The 24319-nt window shown below is 42.4% G+C and overlaps 1 protein-coding gene across 1 annotated transcript; it reads left to right on the top strand.

Moving 5' to 3' along the window:
• The first annotated feature begins 6527 nt into the window (after positions 1-6527).
• LOC146075332 (vomeronasal type-2 receptor 26-like) lies at positions 6528-23407 on the top strand. Its single transcript, XM_083184505.1, has 4 exons — positions 6528-6647; positions 8307-8537; positions 18523-18646; positions 22491-23407. The coding sequence occupies exons 1-4, from the start codon at positions 6528-6530 to the stop codon at positions 23405-23407; spliced, it is 1392 nt and encodes a 463-aa protein (XP_083040631.1).
• The last annotated feature ends 912 nt before the right edge of the window (positions 23408-24319 follow it).

Below are 24319 nucleotides of genomic sequence, written 5' to 3'. Positions count from 1 at the left end.
AATCTGTACTAGATGGGCCCAGTTGTTCTAAACCTTTGTCAAATTAGAGACCCGATTTAGTACCACTCGCTAAGCAGTGGCCTTAAAGCTGCTCAGGTGAGTGTCTACACCCCCCATCCCCCACTGCCATGGTGCCACACAATGGGATATACATGAACTCATGAACATATATATTGTGCCTGCAGGGCCTCGTCATGCATATTGTGCAAGGCAGTGCCCACATCACACATATTGCACCAGGCACAGCCCCATCACACATATTGCGCAAGACAGAAAACCGTTATACACTGCAAAAGTTAGAATACCTGTTACACATTGTGCCAGGCATCGCCCTGTTCCCCACTGCACCTGACAGAGCCCTGTTACACACTACACCATGCACCAGGCAGAGCCCCGTTACACACTGTGCCATGCAGAGACAATTTACACAGTGTGCAAGGTACACAATTTTCCATGGGAAGAGAAGGAAATGTTCACCTAGATGAACAATTACAGGCGCTCAAGGAATGGGATGTAGAGCCAGCTGCTCACACCTGGGGGAGGGTCAGTCCCCTAGTTACCAAATCACAGGGAAAAAGAAAAAGAAATGGTGGAGCGCTTCAACTAAACAATATCACACATTAATCAATTGGGTATCACATTAAAATAACACAATTTATTTATATAGTATACTAACAACAATTAAAATATGCACATCAATAAAATGCTACGGACAAAGGAATATTTGTTACCACTTGTTCCTATTGTGGATCCCTTTAAATTGGTATAGCCTGGTCTCCCCTTTGTAATCCAAAGAGACTGGTATTGTGGGTCTCCATATACCTGCAGAGGTCCCAGTTGTTTTGCCTGTAGATGTTTTATCAGGTAACCTGTGAATACAGGTGGGTCTCCAAAAATTGAGCAGGTGGTGGTGTCCCTTGATATTATAGTCCAGTATTAGAATATATATTTTGGGGGTCCAGGCGATGTTAGTGGGGATCTGGTTCAAGTGCAATGCTGTTGAAAAGAGTCCAGTGTCCAATAGCTAATAAAACCTGACGCGTTTCGTTGTTATCCAACAACTTTTTTCAAAGGTATACAACATAAACAACATTAACCTTTTTAATTATGTTGGAAAATATCAAATGTTTTTTTTTTTAATTGCTTATTTTGTCATCTAACTATAAATAAATGCTCATTGTAGATCAGTTACGGAGCGAGAGACTCTGCGCTGAGTGACAGAAGGATTTATCCGCATTTTTTTCGGACAAGTTACAGTAACCAGATGCAATTTGCGGCAATAGTAAAGTTATTGAAACGCTTTGGCTGGAACTGGGTTGGGATAATATCAGATGATCACAGTGGAGACCAGGAGCTCCAACAGCTGAGCAGAGAGTTATCCACTCATGGAATATGTGTTGAGTTCAACTTAAATGTGTTTGATATTGATGGCGATAAGAAACTGTCAAAAATTGAGAAAATTAAACAGTCTACTGCTGAGATTATAATAATGTGTGGTTCATGGAACGTGCACATTGTAAATTTTCTGCATAGTATATCTCACTTAACTATTAATAAGACTTTAATTCTTCCAGCATCATGGGCAGCTGCAATTGATTTAACTGCGCCACTTCAAAGAAGTGTACCTGTAGCTAATTGCTATCTTGTGTTTATGCTTCCTCTATATAACATCTTTGGAATGAAATCATTTGCACATAATGTCAATCAACTAAATAATTCAATCGACCCATTACTGGTGGATCTCTGGATTACGCAAATGCACTGCTTGTCTAACAATAAGAAAAAGGATTTCATGTTTGCGTTAGTACTTAATCTAACCCTTAGTAATTGTACTGGGAGAAATCTAGGATACTATTACAATTGTCCTGATTCTTTTCCCTACCGGATGTACATTGCTGTTACTACTATGGCTCAAGCTTTGCATGATATGGATTTATTGTCACAAGAAGGAACAAGAAGCCGCTTTACAGTAAATGAAAACAAGGTGAGTTTATATAATGGATATTTGTTATTATTTTTTATTATCAACTAGCTGACCCGCCCGGGGTTGCCCGGGGTTGCCCGGGAAAACCCTTTTTTTTTTTTTTTTTCCAAAATTGCCGTAAAATGTTGTTTTATGCCGCGCTAAAGGCTCAACATTATAATTTATTAAAACCTCCACCATAATGTTAGAATGTGTTTGCTGAGATTTAGCACCTATAATGCATTTGTTTTTGTGTAATTGTGTGTGTTGTACTGTTTTTGTGTGTGTTGTAGTGTATGTGGGTGTGTGTAGTGTGTGTGCTGTGGTGTGTTGTGTTGTGTGTATCTGTCCAATGTGTAAGAGATGCACTATGTATATATGTGTGTGCAATGGTCGAAGTGGACATTTTGAAATGGGGGTATTGGAAATTGAAGGCTGAAGTTATGTGCACATTCCAGAAAAAATAGGGTGCCATCACTTAAAAGGGGGAATGTCCTTGAGTGTAGTGTAACATGCCATATGCCCCTTATACACATTATGCAAAACAGTAGTAGACCCCCTTACATTTGCCATTTAAACAGTATGCCATGCAGAAAGAGCAAAAATTCCCATTATGCGACACAGAATGAGCAAAAAAATTCACATTATACCACCCGGATTGAGCCAAAATTCATGTTATGCCAAACTGGAAGAGCCAAAATTCACAATATGCTACATAAATTGAGCCAAAATTTATGTTATGCAACATAAATTGAGCCACAATTCATGTTATGCAACATGGATTGAGGCAAAATTCACATCATGCCACCCAGATTAAGCCCAAATTCACATCATGCCACCTGGAATAAGCCCAAATTCACATCATACCTCCCACATTGAGCCAAAATTCACTTTATGCCACACTGAAAGAGCTAAAATTCACATTATGCCACACTGAAAGAGCCAAAATTCTTATTATGAAACACGGATTGAGCAAAAATTTACATTATGCCACCTGGATTGAGCCAAAATTCACATTATAACACATGGCAGGGTGATGTATGGACAGAGATGGTTTGTGACACAGGGACAGAGATGGCAGGATGATGCATGTACAGAGATGTCACATTCCTCCCACCTGCTACTTGTCACATTCATCTGACCCAGCTCCTGTTTACATCAATGGGGGAAGCTCAACCTCCGGACTGCAGCATCCTGCGGTCAATATGGAGTTTGGGCCAGGGTCGCACACAGCCTCCACTGCTATATGCTGTACTCTGCAGACAGCAGCGGAGGCAGCAAGAAGGTGAATGGATGCCTGTGTGCAGCATCGACTCGCCTCATGGACGGGGACTGGGGGGTGCATGGGGGCTGGGGGCAGCCCAGCAAGTTACCTTGGTGCTGGGCTTGCCCCCAGCGCGATGATTGGCAGTCCCGGCAGGGGTGGCGTAGGTGGCGCATCTCCAAGTGCCACCTCCATCTACACTGCGGGTAGTCACCACAGTGTAAACGGTGCAAATCCCGGCTGTGTCTGATCCTGGATTGTTGGTGTAAAAGGGGTATAACTGTGTGTTCTGTGTGTTTGTGTGTGTTGTGTGTTTTGCTGGGGCAAGACAAACCTACCAGGTGGGGGACTGGGCGTAACAAGGTTATGACGGGGGGTGGGCTCTAGAGGTGCTGTGCCAGAGGTGCACACCTGGACACCAATGGCGCGCACCTATTGTATATTAGTGGTATGCCTGGAAATTTGCCGGGACAGCCCGCTGCTGCAGCGCAGCTGAACCCGGAAAATTTCCGAGCATACCACTCAAGCGGTTAAGGCAAATTGAACCGGGTTGGGATCATTTGGTCTACAGCATGATGGTCGACAGTCATTAGGTTGAAACTATTAAGTAGATATGGGAAAAGGCCGACATGGGTCTAGGTCAACATGGGAAAAGGTCGACATGGTTATAGGTCGAAAGGTAATTAGTTCGACAATGTCTAGGTCGACGGCTAATGATACTCACCATACCACGGTGAATGGAGTATATCTCCGAATGGCTACTCATACCAGGTAATATCACCTCCGTATCTAGTCAGTTTCTTATATAATTAGTACCGGCTCTCATTTGTTTTCACCACAGGAGCACTGGCTGTATTCCCGGTGGTACTGTAGCAGGGCTGCTGACATTATTAGCATTAATCCCTATTACTATTAAAACACTACTAGGTCTTAATTACACTAGACCTCTTACTCAGAGTCTGCTAATAATATTAAGGAAAGGAAAAGCCAAGAATTATCAATAGCAAATATTTTCCACACTAGTGGAACTTTCAAATCCTATCTTCTACCCACACTATTTGTTACTTACTGGTGTGTAACGCTCACTTCCCACCAATGCCCCTGCAATGGGAAGCAGCAGCTTACTAATCTGCTAAACCTTTTCACTTTGGCACCTTTCCTGTTACACATTTCCATTTCAGGGACACTCTCATCCTCCCAGAGGTTAAATGGTTAGACCCTGCACTGACCTAATGTCAACAGGGCACCTTAATATGTGAGAGGGGACAGCAGATGCCCTGTACTATTACTTTATTTTTCACTCCCTACATACAGAGTATTAACACAGCCCACTCACTGTTCTATCAAAGGATCTGGATAAGCGAGATAGACAGCAGTAGTAGCTGTAACCTTTACAACTGTGGTGTTCACAAACCTAGCCGCATATAGTTTACCGCTGCAAAACCTGACCATACCAGCGAACACAATTCCCCAAACTTTCTAGTTCTTGGCTCTGAATTGGTTTATGAGCTGTGAAATAATCAAATTTATTGTATGATAAACACATTAGTTTGGTGTGACTGGACCAGTATTACTACAATTTACTAAAACTTCGCTCTAAATTTACCTTCAGTGTCTTACTCCAGAGAACTCCTTAAGATATTGCTGAAGGCCAACTGAACGGAGCCCAGCACAAATTGATATATTTATCATGATATAGCGTCTCTGAACAAACATACTTCCTTTTTATTGGATATTTATGTGTTACATGTTGTCTGTCAGTCTGTCTGTGAAATAATTTTTTAATAATTAATAGTAAAAGTTAAGTTTTAATCATACTTTGATATTCTTCAGACCACTTCTAAGTTTTGCTTAAGCGTGCCCCCAAAACTAAGGAGAGTACTTTTTTCTCTTCCCATTTAGACCCTGTATGAACACAGACCCTGTCTGACAGAGAGTGTCTGGTTTTTCCACCTTCAGTATTTCAGCTGATCCCTGTTAGAGTTTACCTGTGTGGAGTATACAGTATGTCCTCTTTTATTAGGGGTTTTGCCATCCACACAGGTTATATATTGTTTATTATTTACATCTTAATGCATTGTTGCATTTATGCCATTAGCCAGGACATATTGTGTTTACATCCTGCTGTGTCTCTGTAGTTACAAGTGTGGGCGTGAGGAATTACTTGTAAGAACAACAATCGGGAACAATAACACTACACACTGTATGCTCCACTAATCAATCTTTATACCAATTTGTGTTGGTTATATAAAATGTGCTATGGCTGCTCCCAAAGGCAATTCTGGAGATTGCCACTTGAAGATAGAAAATTTAATTAGGAGATGAAAATCAATTAGCTTTGTGTATATAATATACTGAAATATATCTGACTCAAAAGAGAGCGCCACACATCTGAACAGTTATTTCAAAAAATTCATATAAAGATTTATTATATAAAAAAGAAAAACAATAAAAATACATATAAAATCACTGTACACAGTATCTCAGTAAAGGTTATCCCAAATAGGGATGCAATAAAGGCATTAGCCAATGGTATCACTTTATAGTTTACTAATAAAACCCAACTCTAAGGTGGTATTTCTGCATAAAAGTTAGTATAGAATATTTGATTGATATATATAGAGTCAGTTGATGTTAGCCCTGTATAATTCAAAGGATTGGATTTTGTTAAGCCGATTAAATAGATGATTTTTATGGCTCTTTAGTTGAAAAGTATGCACATCCAATTAGTTAGAATGTTCCTTACTTTATAAAGGGCTCCCAGGAGATGATTTGCACCAGTATGTACAATGAGAACAGTACCTCTTAAGATGTTAAAAACAACTTATGAGATCCCTGCGGTAGCCATCTGTGTGGGCTCGCTTCTACCCACCTGGCTCCAGTGTGCAGTCTCATGGAGTAACAGGGGGTCTCTGCAGATAAGAGTTGGGTTTTAAAGTGTCCAAATAGGGGATCCTTGACGCGTTTCTCCGCAGGATATAAACGGCGGTTTCTTCAGTAGGAGCATGAGAGGAATTACTTATTTGCATAACATCTTCTTGCATTGTTGCATTCCTGGGAGTTCAGTGGAGGATTGCTCCCATATTCAACCACTCAATGCCCTGGTGATTCTGACCACTTATAATGTGTACCACTGTCTGTTTGTTTGTTTGTTTCCATAGGTTTTAGTCAGTTAGCCTTTTGTCCAGCTCTCAATCGCATTTGATGCATTGTCCTTCATAAGACCTGGGGGCATCAGGGTTGGAGCGGGCCTAACTCGCTCCTTCGGACACAGCTGCTATAGGTGAAGTCTAGTACTACATGCATCAATCGTTGCGTGGTCAGTCTCCTTCTGTATTTGCTCATGGGGACTCCCCAGAGTCCTTACACTTCAGAGTGCTCCAGCAGCTAATCTGCACCGCAGAATACACAAGCGCACTGGTAAGTGGTGCGCACGAGCAATACAAGAACTGGGGTTCCTGACAGTTATATTTTTCCTTATGGAATATGAACACTCAATATATGACCACTCACAGTATAATATGTAGTTTTCAGATGTGGAATGGTATCTTTTGTAACTGGACCAAGATTGGTGGACCAAGGTTCTCAACAGTGCATTTTTATGCAAAGACACAGAACATTCAATTTGTAGTACCATTGAGAATACCCCAGGGTAATTATATATCATATTAAATGAAGAGGGCATTCAATCAGCATATAAACAAAGGGGGAAAAAACCCAGCAAAATATTTTGGGCGTATTACAGGGTTGGTCTACCTGGCATGCGGGGTGACCTTGTCCCGTTCTGCCCCCCCCCCCCCCCCCCCCCCCTTACATCTGGTTACAAAAATTGTCATAATGTAGACATTGTAGATTACAATATAATTTATTTAAATAATACCAGAAGAAATATTAAAACCAATATATTTAAAGTAAAAAAAAAGGAAATACATATGTGTCCTTATACATCTAACCTTAATACGTCATGCTTCATGAAATGTCTTGTGTGAGAGAGCCGCCAGTTAGAAACAGGTTTATTTGTTTAGAGAGATATGTTTTCTCTTATTTGGGTGATCTAGAAGTTCCTCTAAGCAAACTTTTAATGACATGTAACTAATTGCTGTAGATATAATCCCTGTATAAATAAGGATACATTATTTGTTAGTGTTGTTCTGAATCTAAGGGATAATAAATGTCAGTCTTTTAATACTTGTGGGGGTGGGGCTTGGATCTAGGGAAGTACTTCAGGTAAGTGCTTCTAATCAGGCAGGCTTCTATAGACTGCATCTACTGTACTACAGCCCATACAAGCCAGATAAGGGTGACATAATAACACTGGAGTAGCTTCTAAAGGGAAGCACTTTCTCTACTGTTGCACGTGGACTGGCAGTCCCAGGGGAGAAAACCCTGACTGACGTTCTGTGAAAAGCAGGGTGTGCTTTCTATAGGAAGTCCCTTCAGGTGGCATATTTTACTGTGGGGGAGGATATCAATGCCCTGGCTAAGGTTCGTTGATATACAGCACTATTAATAAGTACCTAATTAATACAGTAATACAATAGAGCATTGCATTATTAACCTATAAGTGCCTTGCGTTTAAGTGCTGATAATTCAATAAAGTATTTAGAAAATTAAAAAAATGTAAAGATCTTCTGAAATGAAATTGGATATTAATCTACAGATGTGTCCACGTACATCTTGGTTTTACTGCACCATGTATGTCACAATATGGCACACCTTGGACTCTGCAAAAGTCACACTTTGTGATTTTTCTAAAAATCTATTACTTTATACAAGTTCTACTGCTTCAGAAATTTTTTAGACTCTATATACTTGTTACATTTGGAAAAACAGCTAAGCCGTGTTTTACATGTTGTGACAAATTGAGAAAAAAAGCCAAGATGTGTGTGGACACATCTGTATATGCACAAATACATTTATCATTTATCTGACGATGAGTAATAACCTCCATCATGGCTACATATGTCTTAAATCTACATCAATGTAATATTTTATTTCACTTCATCTGTAAAGTTTTCTAGGTTATTGTTCTAAAAATTATTATTTCTGTTTATGATTATTCTCTCTTTCATTTGAAAGCTTCACACCTTTCTAAAAAAGGTTTATTATGAAGATAAATATGGTAATGAAATAACTTATAATGAAAATGGAGAACTATGTTCACCTTTAGAGCTGGTAAATAGGATAAGGGATGACCAAGCAAAAGAGTATACAATTAAGGATATAAACATTGGAAAATTTGATAAATCCATTTCAGGAGATACACAGTTATACATTGAGCCACAGAAAATACATTGGAGAAATGACAGGGTATGTTTTAAAATAAGCACAAATATTTAAAATGGAAATTACTGATGTGTCCTCTCTCATCGTTGGTGCATTCATGTTAAACAGTCCTTCCAGTAGAGCCTAGTCGTACCACATTTATTAATGGCGAGAGTCTTTTTGTGTTCCCCCCCCCCCCCCCCCCCCCCAAAAAAAAAAATATGACTTATTTGCATTGCTATGTGAAAAAAACTCACATGCAGCCTCTGCTGATTAAAATTATATGCTGCATGTGTGTGTTAATGGCAAAGTATCTGAATATTAAAAGCTACAGTTTGTTGCCAATCTTACTAACTCAACTCAACTGGCTTCTCAATGATCTCCTTGCCCTGTCTACTTCCTCTCAAAGTCTGATTTCCACTGTATTTAAATATACAAAATAGAATCAATCAGACATTAAATATTTCCCTCCAAGACAATTTATAGAAACATAGAATTTGACGGCAGATAAGAACCACTTGGCCCATCTAGTCTGCCCCTTTTTTAAACATGTTACCTCAAACCCTATTTGATCCTTATTTTTTTGTAAGGATATCAATATGCCTATCCCAAACATGTTTCAATTGTACTGCTGTATTTGCCTCTATCACCTCTGATGGGAGGCTATTCCACTTATCTACTACTCTTTCTGTGAAGTAATTCTTCCTCACATTTCCCCTGAATCTTCATCCCTCTAGTTTCAATGCATGTCTTCGTGTTCTGCTGCTCCTCTTCCTGTGAAGAATGTCTCCCACCTGTACCTTGTTAAAGCCCTTGATATATTTGAAAGTTTCTATCATGTCCCCCCTTTCCCTTCTCTGCTCTAAAGTATACATATTAAGATCCTTTAGTCTTTCCTGGTACGTTTTGTGATGTAGGCCATGCACCATTTTAGTTGCCCTTCTTTGTACAGTCTCTAATGTATTTATATCCTTCTGGAGATATGGCCTCCAGAACTGAACACATTACTCTAGGTGAGGTCGTACCAATGACCTATACAGTGGCATTATTACTTCTTTCTTTCTACTACCTCTATCACTCATCCCACTTTATTATCTCTATAGATTATGACCCTTAGGCTACTTCTATATCAATGGGGAAATCCACATTTTAGCTCTTATTTTCAACATCCTATTTTGCCTTTATATCCTATTTACTTCCCTCGTCATGCTAATATGATCCCAGCCTCCACCGACCTCATCTGTCTAAGAAGAAATGTCAATGGAGTGGGACATTTCTTTTGTCATTGTGGGATTTGGTGTGCTTTCTCTTCTAATGCCAAAGTCTAGATTTTTGGTGGGACCCGGGTACAAAACTACTGGCACTTTTCTCCCACAAGCCTTTTTTGAAGATGGGAGATTTGAAGACTAAAGGGGAAATTTACTAACAATATATTGTATAAAAGAGGCGTATTCCTATCCAGAAATACGCCTGTATTATAAGTTTTTGTATTTTCAGGATTAACTATCCTGAAAATACGTCGGTTCTTTGAAGAACATTCAAAAGAATGGTGATTCCAAATTTACTATGTGACAGTATTTAAAATACAGCCGCTAAATGCTGGCCAAATTCGCTTGGAAAATACACTTAATTTTCCAGGCGTATTTTAGCCTGCATGAATCATTTAGATCCCTGCAGGCTTCAGGGTAAAAAAAAAAAAAAACATAATTAAATAAATAATTGCAAAAATTGGTATGAGGTCCCCCCCCCCCCCACACACACACAGCCATAACCAGCCCCAGACTCAAAGAGCCGGTCCTGGTTTTAAAAAATCAGGGAACCAAACAAGTAGGGGTTCCCCATATTTTTTTAAACTAGCACAAGGCCTAAGGGTCGTTCCTGGTTCCCATTCGGACGGACTCACTGTTTAAGAAGAGGGCGTGTGTACGGACGACATACAAACCTTGCGTGTGCGGTGCACACGAACAGATTCTGCACAGTCTTACAGCGTAAGCACGGTCTTACCGCGTCAGAACGTACGGGAACCTGGCCGTACGCACCGATGAGGTGTATTTACGCTCAAATCAACACTATTCTCATAAGACCCAAATCTGTACCATGACCCGCTTATGCAATTAGGCAACCTCAATAAAAAGGGATTGTTTCTAATGGTCATCTATTATTTATCTAATTGATAATGAAACACTTGACTACCACTTTAGATTAACCCTTTCATCATGCTAAGTGCACAACGTTTTTTCTTGCCCCTTTACGCACATGTGTTATCTATGCATATGTTTTTACCTTTTGCACCTTACATAACTAAACACCATTATTTAATGTTATATACTTATAGTTATATTTATACTGTAAAATAAAACAATAACACACAGACCACTTCGAACTTTCAACAAAAATATTTATTATACAATAACAACAACGTAAAAATGTAAAAATTTTACAGCAGCAGGTCACATACTGCCTCCACCTCTGCGGCCATGACAAGAAGGTGCTGCCGCAGCCTGAGTAGGGCCCCTCTTAAGCCCTCGCCTTCTTGCCTCTGGGGATCTGTGGGCATGTTAAAGGGGGAACAACATTAATTATGCTATTCAGGTTGACCTTGTACAGTCAATCCTAAGTACCTACAGCATGATAAATCATACATACAAACAATTACATAGCCAATACTGTTTGTAATGGTAAAAATAAAAATGGGCCCACACACACACACTGGCTTACACTACTGAATATGTGACTGATAAAAATCTCCTGCCTTAACACTCACCAATCTACTACAAAGCTATATACCTGCATGTCACTGCTTAATAGCTAAACTGCATGATAGATAGATACATAGATGGATACATACAGATGGGTCTGGTCCCATCTTGGCAGGGGATGGCGCTGGCGTCGCCAGCCGCCATCACCTGCCAGCGCCATGGCGATGGTGAGAAGGGGACGCGCGCGCATGAGAGTCGCGCGCGTCCCCTTCCGACGGCGCTTCCATCCGTTCCCCCGGGTCCCCGCCGGCTTGCCGGCGGTAACCCGGGGTCCCCGCCGCCTGCCCGCATCCCCCCCTAACCCTGTCCGTCTCCCTGAGGCGGAGACGGACAGGGTTTCCGTCGCACTGGCGACGGAGACTGAGACGCACGCGCGTCTCAGTGTATTCGCTGGCGCGGCTGCTGGCGGGTCACCAGCGCGGACGTTCTGGCGACCCGCCAGCCAGGATGGGACCTGACCCATCTGTAGATGGATGGGATGGATGGATGGATGGATGGATAGATACATGGATGGATGGATGGATGGATGGATGGATGGATAGATGTATGGATACCACATTTAAAGGCTAGCCTAGTCCCTCTACCAATTACTTCCTGAATCATTGTCACATTGCCAGATAGGTGAAACTGCTGCACTAATCCGCTTCCTTACACCAAACAATTTCTAAAGTCAATCCATCCTACAAAATAGCTTTGCAAAATACATGGCAACAACACGGGCCAACTGGCTAGAGGGGGGCCCAGGGGAAATGCCCACTTGTCACTCCATTATAAATCACGCCTGACCATACTCCATTGATGTTTTATTTGTCCTTGTATAGAAAGGCCCTCCATAAATAAACACTCATCACCTACGTGAGCCTCCAGATTAAACGTTTTTTGCTTGACCCTATAACCCCTAAGTGTGTCTGTTGTAACCCACTTTTGTTTATTAATTAATAATAGAGTAAAACACACTAGATTCACCAGTGGTAGCTAACAAATAGTACTAACACCAATTATTAATGATGCCTTATGTTTACCTACCAATTACTTCTTCCTCCACCACCTCACATGCCACCTCCTCCTCGGCTACTTCTTCAATGGCCTCCTCCTTGGCAACTTCTTCAATGGCCTCCTCAAGGCCCACTTCTTGCGCAGCCTCCTCAAGGCCCACTTCTTGCGCGGCCTCCTCAAGGCCCACTTCTTGCGCTGCCTCCTCAAGGCCCACTTCTTGCGCGGCCTCCTCCTCTGCCACTTCTTCTGTGGCCTCCTCCTCCGCCACTTCTTGCGCGGCCTCCTCCTCCGCCACTTCTTCAGGGGCCTCCTCCTCCTGGCCCTGCTCACGGGCCCGTCTTGCACGGTCACGTGCTGTAAGGAAAATCAAAATGCAGAGTGTTAAATAAGGCACATGATTTGTGCATTCATCATGCATCCAAAAAAATGACATATTAGACCCACATTACATCATGTCAAACATGAAGTACCACACAGATAGTGTATGCCATGTTTAACTCATGATCAACCAGGTTACCTTATTGCCAAAAAAAAGGTCATGGAAGCATTAATGTACAATTGGCCATTTAATGTGTAAACACTTACATCGTGCTATGCTGGCCCTTATTTCCTGGAGCTTTTCTGGCTGCTGGCGCCTCAGATCAGACCATCGCCGCTCCAGCTGGGCGATGGTCCTGCGCACCTGGGTGCGCGCGAATATGCGCCTGCGGGCAGCGGCATACGCCTGGCGCTTCTGGCGGTTGGTTATGAAGGGCCCCGCACGCCCCAGCCTGGTCTCCATAATGGAGACCAGTGCCCTCAGCTCCGCGGCAGAGAAGGATGCTGCTCTACCATAGCAATGGCACAATTCAAGCAATCATGTCCTGTAATTGGTTGTTCAGAGTGATATTTGGTATTAACTTTATTGTTCATTTTGTCATTAACAGCGTGTATGCGCCACAACAGACGGCTAACCAATTGCATCGCCAATCCACACTTGCTGTACCTTTGCATAGTTGAGCAGACCATGCCATTACTTAGTATATCCTAAACAGACAGGGTGAAAGAAGTTTGCAACCCATTATATATAATCTATTACATTCACCAAACATGGGTGAAAACAACAGGTGAAATAGTCTGCATCACTAGCCCTTTACACCTAACTCTACAAGGTACTAAACAGCTTTATTATAGTGAAAGATATACAGCAGAAACATAGCAAATAGTGCAAGACCTTTTCCCAATATTAGGCCATGGTACCATGTGTACACTTACCTTCTACTGGCCCACACTAGAGATGTGGAATGAAATGTACCTAGCATCAAGCCAGTATTTGGAGACCTTTCACATGTGATTTGGATGCAAGCACTGATTACTATTGCCTGAGTGGTGGACTGGATTTACATATGGAATGGTTAGTGTAATTTGTAGTACATACCAAACAAGTGCACAGTACAAATGTACATTCACATATACATTTCATGTCTGACCACAGTTTTAGTTGGTCATTGGAGTACAAATCTGCAATTAGCTACTAAATCAGACTTACTAAGTTTGCCAGGTTTTTTATTTTTATTTTCCGCAGGTAGGGGCGTGGCCTATGCGCCGCACGGTCTACGCTGCCGTACGGAACGCTGCCGTACGGAACGCAGGGTGTCGCTGATGTACGCCAATTACAGAAATAGGATATAAAGGTGTGCTAGAAAACTGCAATGTTGTTGCAAACATGGCTGGCTCACAATCTGAGGAAGAGCAGGTGTGCCAGGACCTGTTTGCCCGCATGGAGTCCAACACCACCTATGCCCCTCTCAACCCAGACCAGCCAGTGGGAGAAGAGCAGCCAGCTGGGCCATCTACATCAGGCCAATCGGCAGCTGGCCCATCTTCAGCCTCAGCAGAATCATTGGGAACACAACAGGTGGCTTCCCAAAAGAGTAGCCTGGCCAGCACTTCAAGTACAGCGACAGGTGGCCGTGGCCATGGGCGTGGCCGAAAGAGGCCAACAGAGGAACCAAGCAGCAGAAACATGGCATTCGAAGCGCAGGAGCTTGCCATCCTGGTACCCCGCGCACGGGATTGGATCGAGTGTCCACAGGACAGGTTGACACACACAAGGAGATGGAAGATTTGGGAGGACATAACGGCGGAGATTAATGCGGTGGCTCCACAAGTCCGTGAGACATAGCACGTTAAGAAGAGGCAAGTTCATGTGTGTTACATTTGAGCAGTACAAGACCAGTAATGTTTACATTAGATGTTAGATGGAGTTGGTCAATGGCCGGTCACGTTGCTTGGAGCCACAGACATGTTTGCCATGTCATTTAATCGATAGTTATTGTAGGGTGAGTGTGAATGTATCTTCTAAGGGTTGTGTGTAATGAAGCACATGTTGTAATCTGTTGCAGATTGCAAAGGGTGCTACAGCAAACATCAGGAGTGACATGTATTAATATGTAAACTTTGATTGCAGGTGGCACGACTTCAAAACCAACCTCAAGAAGAAATTGACCCAGCAGTGGGAACACAGCCACACCTCTGGGGCTGGCCCCATGCCAGGCTGGCTGAAGCTCACCCCCCTTGAGGAGATAGCAGAATGCTGCATTGCAGTAGAGGAGGTCCGGGGGGTGAGCACCATCGATAGCGAGGCCCCAGCGGAAGTCTTTGCTGCTTTTCTTGAAGGTAATTATTTGCCATGCCATAAGTAGTTGGTCCTAATTTTGCATGGAATGTGTTGTAATTGTAATTTTCTCTTTCACCAGCATCCCCACCGCTTGGTCCAGAATCTCTTGAGGTTGAGGAGTCTGTCCCACGTGCAGCAGCAGCAGCCACCGGCCGAGGCCGAATACGACAGGTGGGTGCAGGTGCTTGGCCATATTCACCAGCAGGGAGACTTGGCATCAGAGCGGATGCGTAGGACCGAGGAGGTCATGCAGGGTTTGGTCAGCACCCAGCAGACTATCGCTGGGAGCCTGCAGGCTATGGCTGCCACCCAGCAATCAATTGCTGCAAGCCTGCAGGTGCTGGCAGATCAAGCCCTGCGCCAAAATGACCTCCTCCTCCACCATAATGAGCTTATGGTGGAGCTAGTTGCCAGCAATAGGGTCCTATTGTCATCCGTTTCTGGTGCATTCCCACCAGCAGCACTCCCTGCTGGCAGAGGGGGAACAGCATCCCCCCCCTCACCAGCATCTGCTCCACCTGGGCCACCATCAGAACGTGGCCGTGGCCGAAGAGCTGCTGCACGTGGCAAGGAGCCTACCAGGGCCAAACGTGCCTGCAAATGAACTTGTGTCCGCATTAATCTCCACCCTTATGTCTTTCCAAATCTTTCATTGAGCTGTGTGTGTCAGCTTCCTGTGTCCAATCACGTGCAGAGGGTACCCACATTTGCCCTCGTTTCGAATGTCATGTTTGGTTCCCCTGTTGGCCTCTTTCGGCTAGCATTACTGTCTGCTGTACTTGAAGTGTTGGTGCTATACTTTTGTTGTGAAGCCACCTGATGTTTTCCTAATGATTCTGCTGTGGCTCTGTATGTCACAAATTCATGTATTTATTATATATTATTCTTTTATATTCCTGCCATGGTACCTTTTAATTTGTTACGGTTTCCATTTTATTTAATAAGTTCTTGTAATAAATGTTTTTTTTTTGCCCTTAAATGTGTGTTTTAATTGATACATGTAGAAGTGACATGTCTATTTCTATTATTAATATTAAGTTGTGTCCATTATTTGCAGTGTAAAAGTGTGTGAAAAGTGCAGCATATATGTGTGTGTTTAGTAATGGTCCATTTAAGCTGCATTGGTTCCAATTGAAGCAGTGAAAAGCGTGTAATTAATGAGTAATGAGTAAAGGAGTGGATTGTATTGTGTTCAGCTGACATTGGTTGTACTGGCGTTCCAATTGCCTAGCGCATGAACGAGTGGTGTCCGCAAAGCAATACTTGCTTATGGACACCGCATATTTCTAGCCTTTTTGTTCGCGTGCATTCGGTGTGTTGTCCGAATGCACGCCTACCAAAATAAGTGCACTCCCTCGTGTCCGCCCATGTTTCCGCCCAGTTTAGCCCACTTTGAAAGTACGCCCCTGTGTAGTTCCGAATGACGCCCATAATACGCCTATATTTCCTGAGTGATTGCGGTGCACATTTCTGTACGGTATTAGTGAGTACAAGTACGGAGACCATGCGTGGCACATGCGCATAGCGTTCCCCACGCATGCGCAGACGGCTAAAAAATGCCATCCGAAAGTATTCGGAAATATACGCACCAACCAGAATAAGGCCCTTAGTCGGGTATAGGGATGCAGCATTAGTCAAAAATACACAGACCGGCAAACCACTGACAAAGGGGGCGTCTAAGTATAGATAGTATGCGGAGTGCTATGGGACGCTCGGGGCATCTAGATTTAGTCGGGTATGGGGGTACATAGGGGTGCAGCGTGAAAAATACTATTTACCTGTTGACAATGACACTTGTCGGCGTAACAGCTGTAGAACTTGTTTAATCAACCATCCACGCCAGCCCGAAGCATGGCAAGCGCAGTGAGCCCCGCAAGGGGACACGTTACATGTCTTCCTGACCTTTTCATACCCCCAGTATCCGTTGGCATGGAGTTGATCTTATAAAGTGTGGTGAGCCACCGAGCCCGAATCGTGGTGAGCAGACATCCGCTCGCCACGCTTCAGGCTCTGTGGCTCACTGCGCTCATCACACTTTGTAAAATACACTCCACGCCGCCGTTGATATTGGGGGTATGAAAAGGTCGGGAGGACTGCTCCCACCACAGAGTTGCTGCAGCAGTCTCTGATGTCTGGAAATCTGTAAAGCACATGCACCGGGCGTCTCTACCAAACAGTGGGGCAGCCCCTAAGAGGAGGAACAGGTCCGTGGGCCCGGCCATGTGACGTTATGTTGCGACGCACGTGGGCCAATTTCTTCCCTACACCTGCCGGGCCAATCCACCAATCCAGCCATCGCAAGCATCAACAGGCTTGTAAGAAGTTGAAGAATAAGAATAACATGAAGATTTATCACGTTAAAGTGTACAACTTACTCAATAAATCGTGACAAAAATATAGGTGTACATAAAAATACAATCAAGAAATTAAAGTAGGATTAAAAATGTTTGTATGGGGTGGGTTGCGAAAAAAAATCTATAGATGGGGGATGTGGATATTGTGGGCATAATTGGTGTTTGGTACACCTACAGGGGGTCCCCAATTGGGATATTTCCACTACAGTTTTTCCAACACAATGTCACCATAGGAGGATTCCCAATTGGGGCCCAGGTGGTCTTTTAGGGACCCCTTTACAATCCCATAGGTCTCTTCTTCTGGAGCCTACGGTCTCCCTCAGTGATAGTCAAACACTGAGGGAGACTGTAGGCTCCAGGGGAAGAGCCCTATGGGATTGTAAAATGGTCCCTAAAAGACCACCTGAACCACAATTTTGAATACTCCTACGGTGACACTGTATTGAAAATTTTCCCTTCAATTGGGGACCCCCTATAGGAGTCCTAAACACCAATTAAGCCCACAATATCCATACCCCCACCTATAGATTTGTTTTGCACCACGGTGCTCATGGTATGGCTGGGGGACCTTATGTAAAAAGTGTCCCCTGGCTTTGGCATGACACCGCAGGCTGTTGGAGCCCGGTGCTGGTTTCAAAATATGGGGGACCCACAGATATTTTGTCCCCCATATTTTTGGAACCAGGTCGGGTCCAAGAGTCCGGGGCTGGTTTTCAGAAATACGCGGGACCCCTATGATTTTTGTTTCCCCATATTTTTGGAACCAGGTCCGGCTCAATTAGTCTGTGGCTGGTTATGCTCAGAAGGGGGGACCCCACAACATTTTTATTTCATTTAAAAAAAAAATTAAATTTGCACATTTGCTGCAAAAAATGCGATTCTGAAAAGTGTGATTTTCGGGACATGCAAAAATTCACTCCCTATTACATTTCGCCCTAGGTTATTTTTTTTAATTTTAAGTGAAATTTCCCCCAAAAAACGGCTTTGAGGTGCACATCACTGGGTCCAGAGGTATGTTGTTGCTGAATTTGGAGACTGAGTGCCACGGTGTGTCTGCAATGCGACAGACACACACACACACACACACACACACTCATCAACTTATTATATAGATAATGTATTTCTGCCTTTTCTATCCAATGTCTTACTGCTTGCCAGTATACTGTACATGCAGATTAGTTATAATGATTAAATGCTGTTAGTGGTAAAATAGAAGAAAACGATGTAATGTTAATTTAAGTTTTTGAACCTTATCCCCATAGATGCCGCATGGACAATGTTCTGAAAAGTGTCAGGATGGATTCAGAAAAGCAACAAAGGAAGGATACCATGCATGTTGCTATAACTGTGTGCTGTGTTCAGAGGGAGAAATATCCAATAAGTCTGGTACAGTATATGTAGAAATAATAATTAGATTTTGCTTTGCAAGCACAAGAGAGGGGGAGGAAAATCATTTACATGAATTCATGAACTATTCATTAAATAATTTTTTTTTTAACAGATCTGTTCTAACAGAATTTTTATTAGGAATTAACATAAAGGAGGTCAATCAATAACCTATGATTCATATTCATGCATAGCTGCCTACCCTCCTGCATTCTGAAGGAGACTCCCTGACATAGCAGCAATCTCCCTCTCTCCCTCATTGGTCTAGCAATCTCCCTCATTTCACCTATCCCATATTACACTGTTACATATTGGGGAAAAAAGGATTGAGAGAAAGAAACATTTACATTGAATCATCAGCACCATTTCCCAGCACATTACCAAGTATAGTAGCTCTTACAAACTGCTTTGGGGCTCATCTACATTTGGATATAAGTCCTTTTAAAAGATTCCTTTTAGATGTAGCAGTACACACCCACGCTTCTAGATTTTCTCACAATCTCTCCATATATGGAACTAAACATGCCCTTTGGGTGGAGCATGACACGCCCCCTCGATGGGGCGCTTTGCAAAAGTCTACTACCAACTATAATCTCCCTGAAACTAATTTTCAAAAGTAGGCAAGTATGTATTCATGGTAAACAAAATGTGGTAAAATCTAATTTTAACAAATTTTTTATAGTTCATTTAAATGCCACTTTTTTGGGGTGAAAGGTTTTTGAACAAAAACACACAGGACCTGGGGTAAGTTCTTAAATCTGTGCTTTTTCCTTATGACCTTGACCATTGAAAACATGGCACTTACTGTGGATGAAGTTCCTACTGCCTTTGGGCAGGTGAAGCAAACTCCCTGAAAGTTCCTAAATCGGTGCTTTATTTATGATTGTGGCCATGAAAACATGGCATTTATTGTGAATTTAGTGACTCAAGCCTCTGGGCAGGTGAAACAAACTCCCTGAAAGTGTTGGCTATTGTAGATAATTTATTACCCCACTGGGGATATAAAAGCAGTGGTAATTTACTGTAGTTTATTAATTTCTCCCTCAGAATGAAAGGCAACCCCTTGTTGTGTTTAATAGAGTAGTGAAACGTTTGCCAATCAGTTCACCAAGATATTAGATTTTGGAATGACAAACGTTGAAAATTAAAGATACTAAAAACAACTAAAAAGATTAAATGAAATGTAATAAATAATACCAGCCCTTCGTCTGTGTTGTGCACATTAGGCTTGATTCTGAGTTGTAAACACTAGGCCTTGTTCACAATTGTGCACTTTAGTCCTACTGTATATAACAATTGTGAACATTAGAAATATAGGCATACTTGCCTACTTTTAAAGTCTCTTCTTTGGGAGAACCCCGGAGAGGATACTGTCAGCAGTACTTTTGTGGATTGGATTGATGTAGACATAATCAAGCCCTCCCCCAGTATGGCAAATACTGCAATTTGCGTGTCTTTGTGAAGGGGCAGAGCTAAAAGTATACAATTTACATACTTAGCCCCACCACCTTCACAGAAAGCAAAGCCGGAAATGACAGTAATTTAACGCTGCTGCGGGGGAGATGCAGGGTGTCCGGCAGTATCCAGGAGGGTTGCCCTCCTTTCTGGGGGGCCGTGGGATACCCGATTTTTGGGAGCCTCCCGGCCATTCCAGGAAGGTAGGCAATCCTGCCTATATGACAACTGTGCATATTAGGCCTACTCTGTGTTGTGCACATTATGCATGTCTTTGAGTTGTGCACATTAGGTGATATCTGTTTTTTTTTTTTTTTTTTCAAATTTGATTGATTTAGCATAAGGAAATAAAATGACAACAAATATAATAATTGTGCATATACAGTAAATATAAAGATTCTGTGATCGATGTATACAAAAATCATAATAAAGCCATACATTTTTTCTACAAACTTCTTCATGTTAGTAACTATACTTCACACACTTTTTATAAAAATAATACAGACAAAAAATATCAGCAAATGGAAGTTATTCAATTACTAAAAAAAATTATTTCTAAGATAATTAGCTAGAACATAGGTATAAAGAATATCAGTGGGGGGGAAATATCATGAAATTAATCTTTTAGTAAGTCGGGGTGACCATAATATGGACTGTTCTCCAGGTGTACACATCCATCTTTGCGGGCGGAGGGCAGTAGGTGTGAGGCTGGGCGTTATCATGCTAATGCGGCCGTGATGGACATGCAGGGGGAGGCAGCTGACAACATCACCAGAATGTCAGCTTCCCGTCCACTTCCCTCCAAATGTACATGCAAATGTAAGGTTGCTCATAGCAAATTAACCAGAACAACCCCCTATATGTGGGCACATTACGGTTTTATACAGGAAAAAATATTACTTAAGGCCAGAGAGAGGGAGGTAGTGGTGAGAGTACCATGGGAGCCAAATAGCATTATTCTGAAGGCTAGAAATGTATTCTAATTTTGCTACAAATCAAATCCCATATAAAAGTTTTTGATGACTCAGGGCAGTGGAGACTTTCCAGTATTGAGCAATTTGGTACTTGGTTGAGCAAGAGATGCAAAGAAGTTTGTGGGTTTCCTTGGGAGTGTGGTTCAAGGGGGCACATAAGAAAATGTTGGCAGGTGTGGGAGAGGTAGGGAGTCCTAATGCTTTTGAAAGAAGTGAACGCACCATATCCCAGTAAGTCTAAAGGGTTGGACCGGACCACCGTGTATGGTAAAATGTTCCTTGCGAACCACAGTTTCTCCAGCAAAGGTTGAAAGAGCTAGAATACATACAATGCAGGCGGTATGGAGCTAAATATATATAATTTAAGAATTTTCTCTTATGGCTACACTTATGGAACATTTTGACGTTGCAAAGTGAATTACGTTCCATTCTTTCTCTAAATGTTGGCCCATATAATTCTCATAAGCTTGCTGATGGAGTTCAAGGGATGGGAGGATCTACAAAATTTAATTTGAGTTGAGAAATAGGTGGGCCAATACATGCATTATCTCTTTATTGGATAAGAGATTCGGTGGAGTGAGTGCTAAATGAAGAGGCGAACTGGCATAGTTAAAGGTATTGATAGTGTAAAGAAATAGGAATACCATTTTTTTAATTGTAATTCAGCAATTGATTTTGGAGCAAAGCTACCTGATATATAGTGAACTCTTGTAATGCCCAAAGGTAACCAGGGGAATGCAATCATGGAGGAGAGATCTGGCGTGAATGCTGGGTTGTTCCAAAGAGGGGTAAGAGGAGAGGGATGTGTAGATAGTTTAAGGTTTCTATTGAGATTCTCCCATACTCAGAAATTTAAATCACCAGGTGAAAGATGAGAGAATGTGGGATGGGAATTCTGAGAAAGCCAAGGTAGTTGTGAGATCGACGAAATACCTAATAGGTCACTTTTCAGATGAACCCACCTTCTAGTGTTTTTCAGAGAATTCCAGGCTATCAGAATACTTAATCTTGTGGCATTCAAGTAATGCTGGAGAATGAGCAGTCCAAGACCATTATTCTCTGAGCATTTGGCTAAGATGATTCCTTGGTCTCTTGGCTTTTTATGGTTCCATACAAATATACCTATCATGGATTGAAGCACAAAAATTGTGTTTGGATGGATAGGAATGGGGAGAGTTTAAGAATATATAATAGTTTGGGAAGAGTGTTCCATGAGATGCTTGCATGTCATGTTCTGTAGGAGCCCCCCACCCTTTTTTCCCCCTCCCTTCCAGTCCGCAGCAGCCAGCCCCTGCTTCCTGCCTGTCTCCCTGAAGCCTATCAACGTTCCCCACCGTTTTGCTAATGGGGTCACGTGAGTGTATAAAGAGAGAACTTGTTACTACAGTATCTTATGTCCCACTTGTGTTCCATAGATAATGAAAATTGTGTGAAATGCTCCGACACCGAATGGCCAAATGATGCTAAAAACATCTGTATTTCCAAGTCACAGGAGTTTCTTTCTTATGAACTGGACTTTATAACTTTGTTTTTCTCTGGCATGGCTGTATTATTTTCTGTTATAATAGTCCTCATAATTGGAATATTTATCTCCTACCGGAACAGCCAGATTGTCAGAGCCAATAACCGGAATCTCAGCTTTATTCTCCTCATCTCTCTAAAGCTGAGCTTACTCTGCGTATTTCTCTTCCTTGGTCGCCCAGTGGATATAACCTGCATGCTGCGGCAGATCTGCTTTGGAATCATATTTACTATCGCTGTGTCCTCAGTCCTGGCCAAGACTATCACAGTTTGCATCGCTTTTAAGGCCACAAGACCAGGAAGTTACTGGAGGAAATGGATAGGAGCCAAACTAAATGTATTAGTACTAATCTGCTCATCTGTCCAGGTCCTGAATGGTGTCATCTGGTTGTCAGTTTCTCCTCCTTACCTAGAGTATAACATGGACACATATCCTGGGACTATCATCATCCAATGTAATGAGGGTTCTGTGCTGGCTTTTTATTTCATGTTGGGTTACATGGGGTTCTTGGCAGCTCTGAGCTTTGTTCTGGCTTTCATGGTGAGGACATTACCGGACATCTATAATGAGGCCAAGTACATCACCTTCAGCATGCTGGTGTTCTGCAGTGTGTGGGTCTGTGCCATCCCGGCCTATCTGAGCAGTAAGGGGAAACATATGGTCATTGTAGAGGTGTTTGCTATATTAGCCTCATGTATAGGGATACTAGGCTGTATAATGTTCCCTAAATGCTACAATATACTGATGAGACCTGAAGTAACTAGAAAAAACATGTTTTGGTCTGGGGAAGATCAATCCATTCCTCATTAAATGGTTTGATAGACTGTAATAAATGACTAAGTTTCATTGTATAATATTAACACATGAAAACGATCAGTCTGATGTATAACTGTTTTTTTTTTGGAGTAACACACTTTCCAGCTTCTGCACCAGGGATGTTAGATTTACTCCAAGGACAATGATAGTGTAATTATATTCACATGCCTTCTACTTTTAGACAAGTGCTGGATGGGACAGATGGAATTTGGGTCCATGGCCTGGTGGCAAGGGGGCATGGACTTTTAATCACATAACTCCTGCTAGGCCACGCCCCCATTTTGATGCTGTGGGGGCATGGCCAGGGGCTCTGTGAGTCTCGGGACTATCTGGGTGAGTGGTAGGAAACCATGTGAGGCGAAAGGCCCCCCAGTGATGAGTGCATGAGAAATCCCTTTTAGATAGAATGCAATAAGCTTCCAGCAAATAGGGGGAGAGCATACCAAAAAGTAGAGTCCTAGTAGGCTACTGTGGCACTACTGGTCCCAGGATACCCTGGTAATGTATTGCTGTCCCATTATAGTTCTTGCTGCGAGTGAAGGGAAATGCTGGCCTGATGCAAACTAATGTATAATAAACTAATAATGTGCTGGAGTTAGAATGACAATTAATCAAATGTTATTTTTGCTTTAACCCTGTCTGGACTTTTAAATAAACTGCTTGCTGTTTATGATGAGACGGCCTGTTGTACCTTTCTTACCTTCACTGCCATTCCCAGTGCTGCCCTGGTATCGCATCAAGATGTATTAGTTTGATCGGTAACATCACAAGCCAGGTGCAGTGGGTGCCACCTTCACACAGATGTCACCCTCAGATGGAATGGCATTAAAGTTTCTTGTAATTGTCTCGACCTATGCATAGGATGGTCTCATTGTGGAAGAGTGTTTATCAGGATGTTGCCTGTCT

The sequence above is a fragment of the Crinia signifera genome, chromosome 1 (genome assembly GCF_055691185.1).
Source record: "Crinia signifera chromosome 1, ASM5569118v1, whole genome shotgun sequence".
NCBI lineage: Eukaryota > Metazoa > Chordata > Amphibia > Anura > Myobatrachidae > Crinia > Crinia signifera.
Note: the sequence above shows the minus strand (reverse complement) of the source record. Positions and strands in the feature narration are given on the sequence as shown.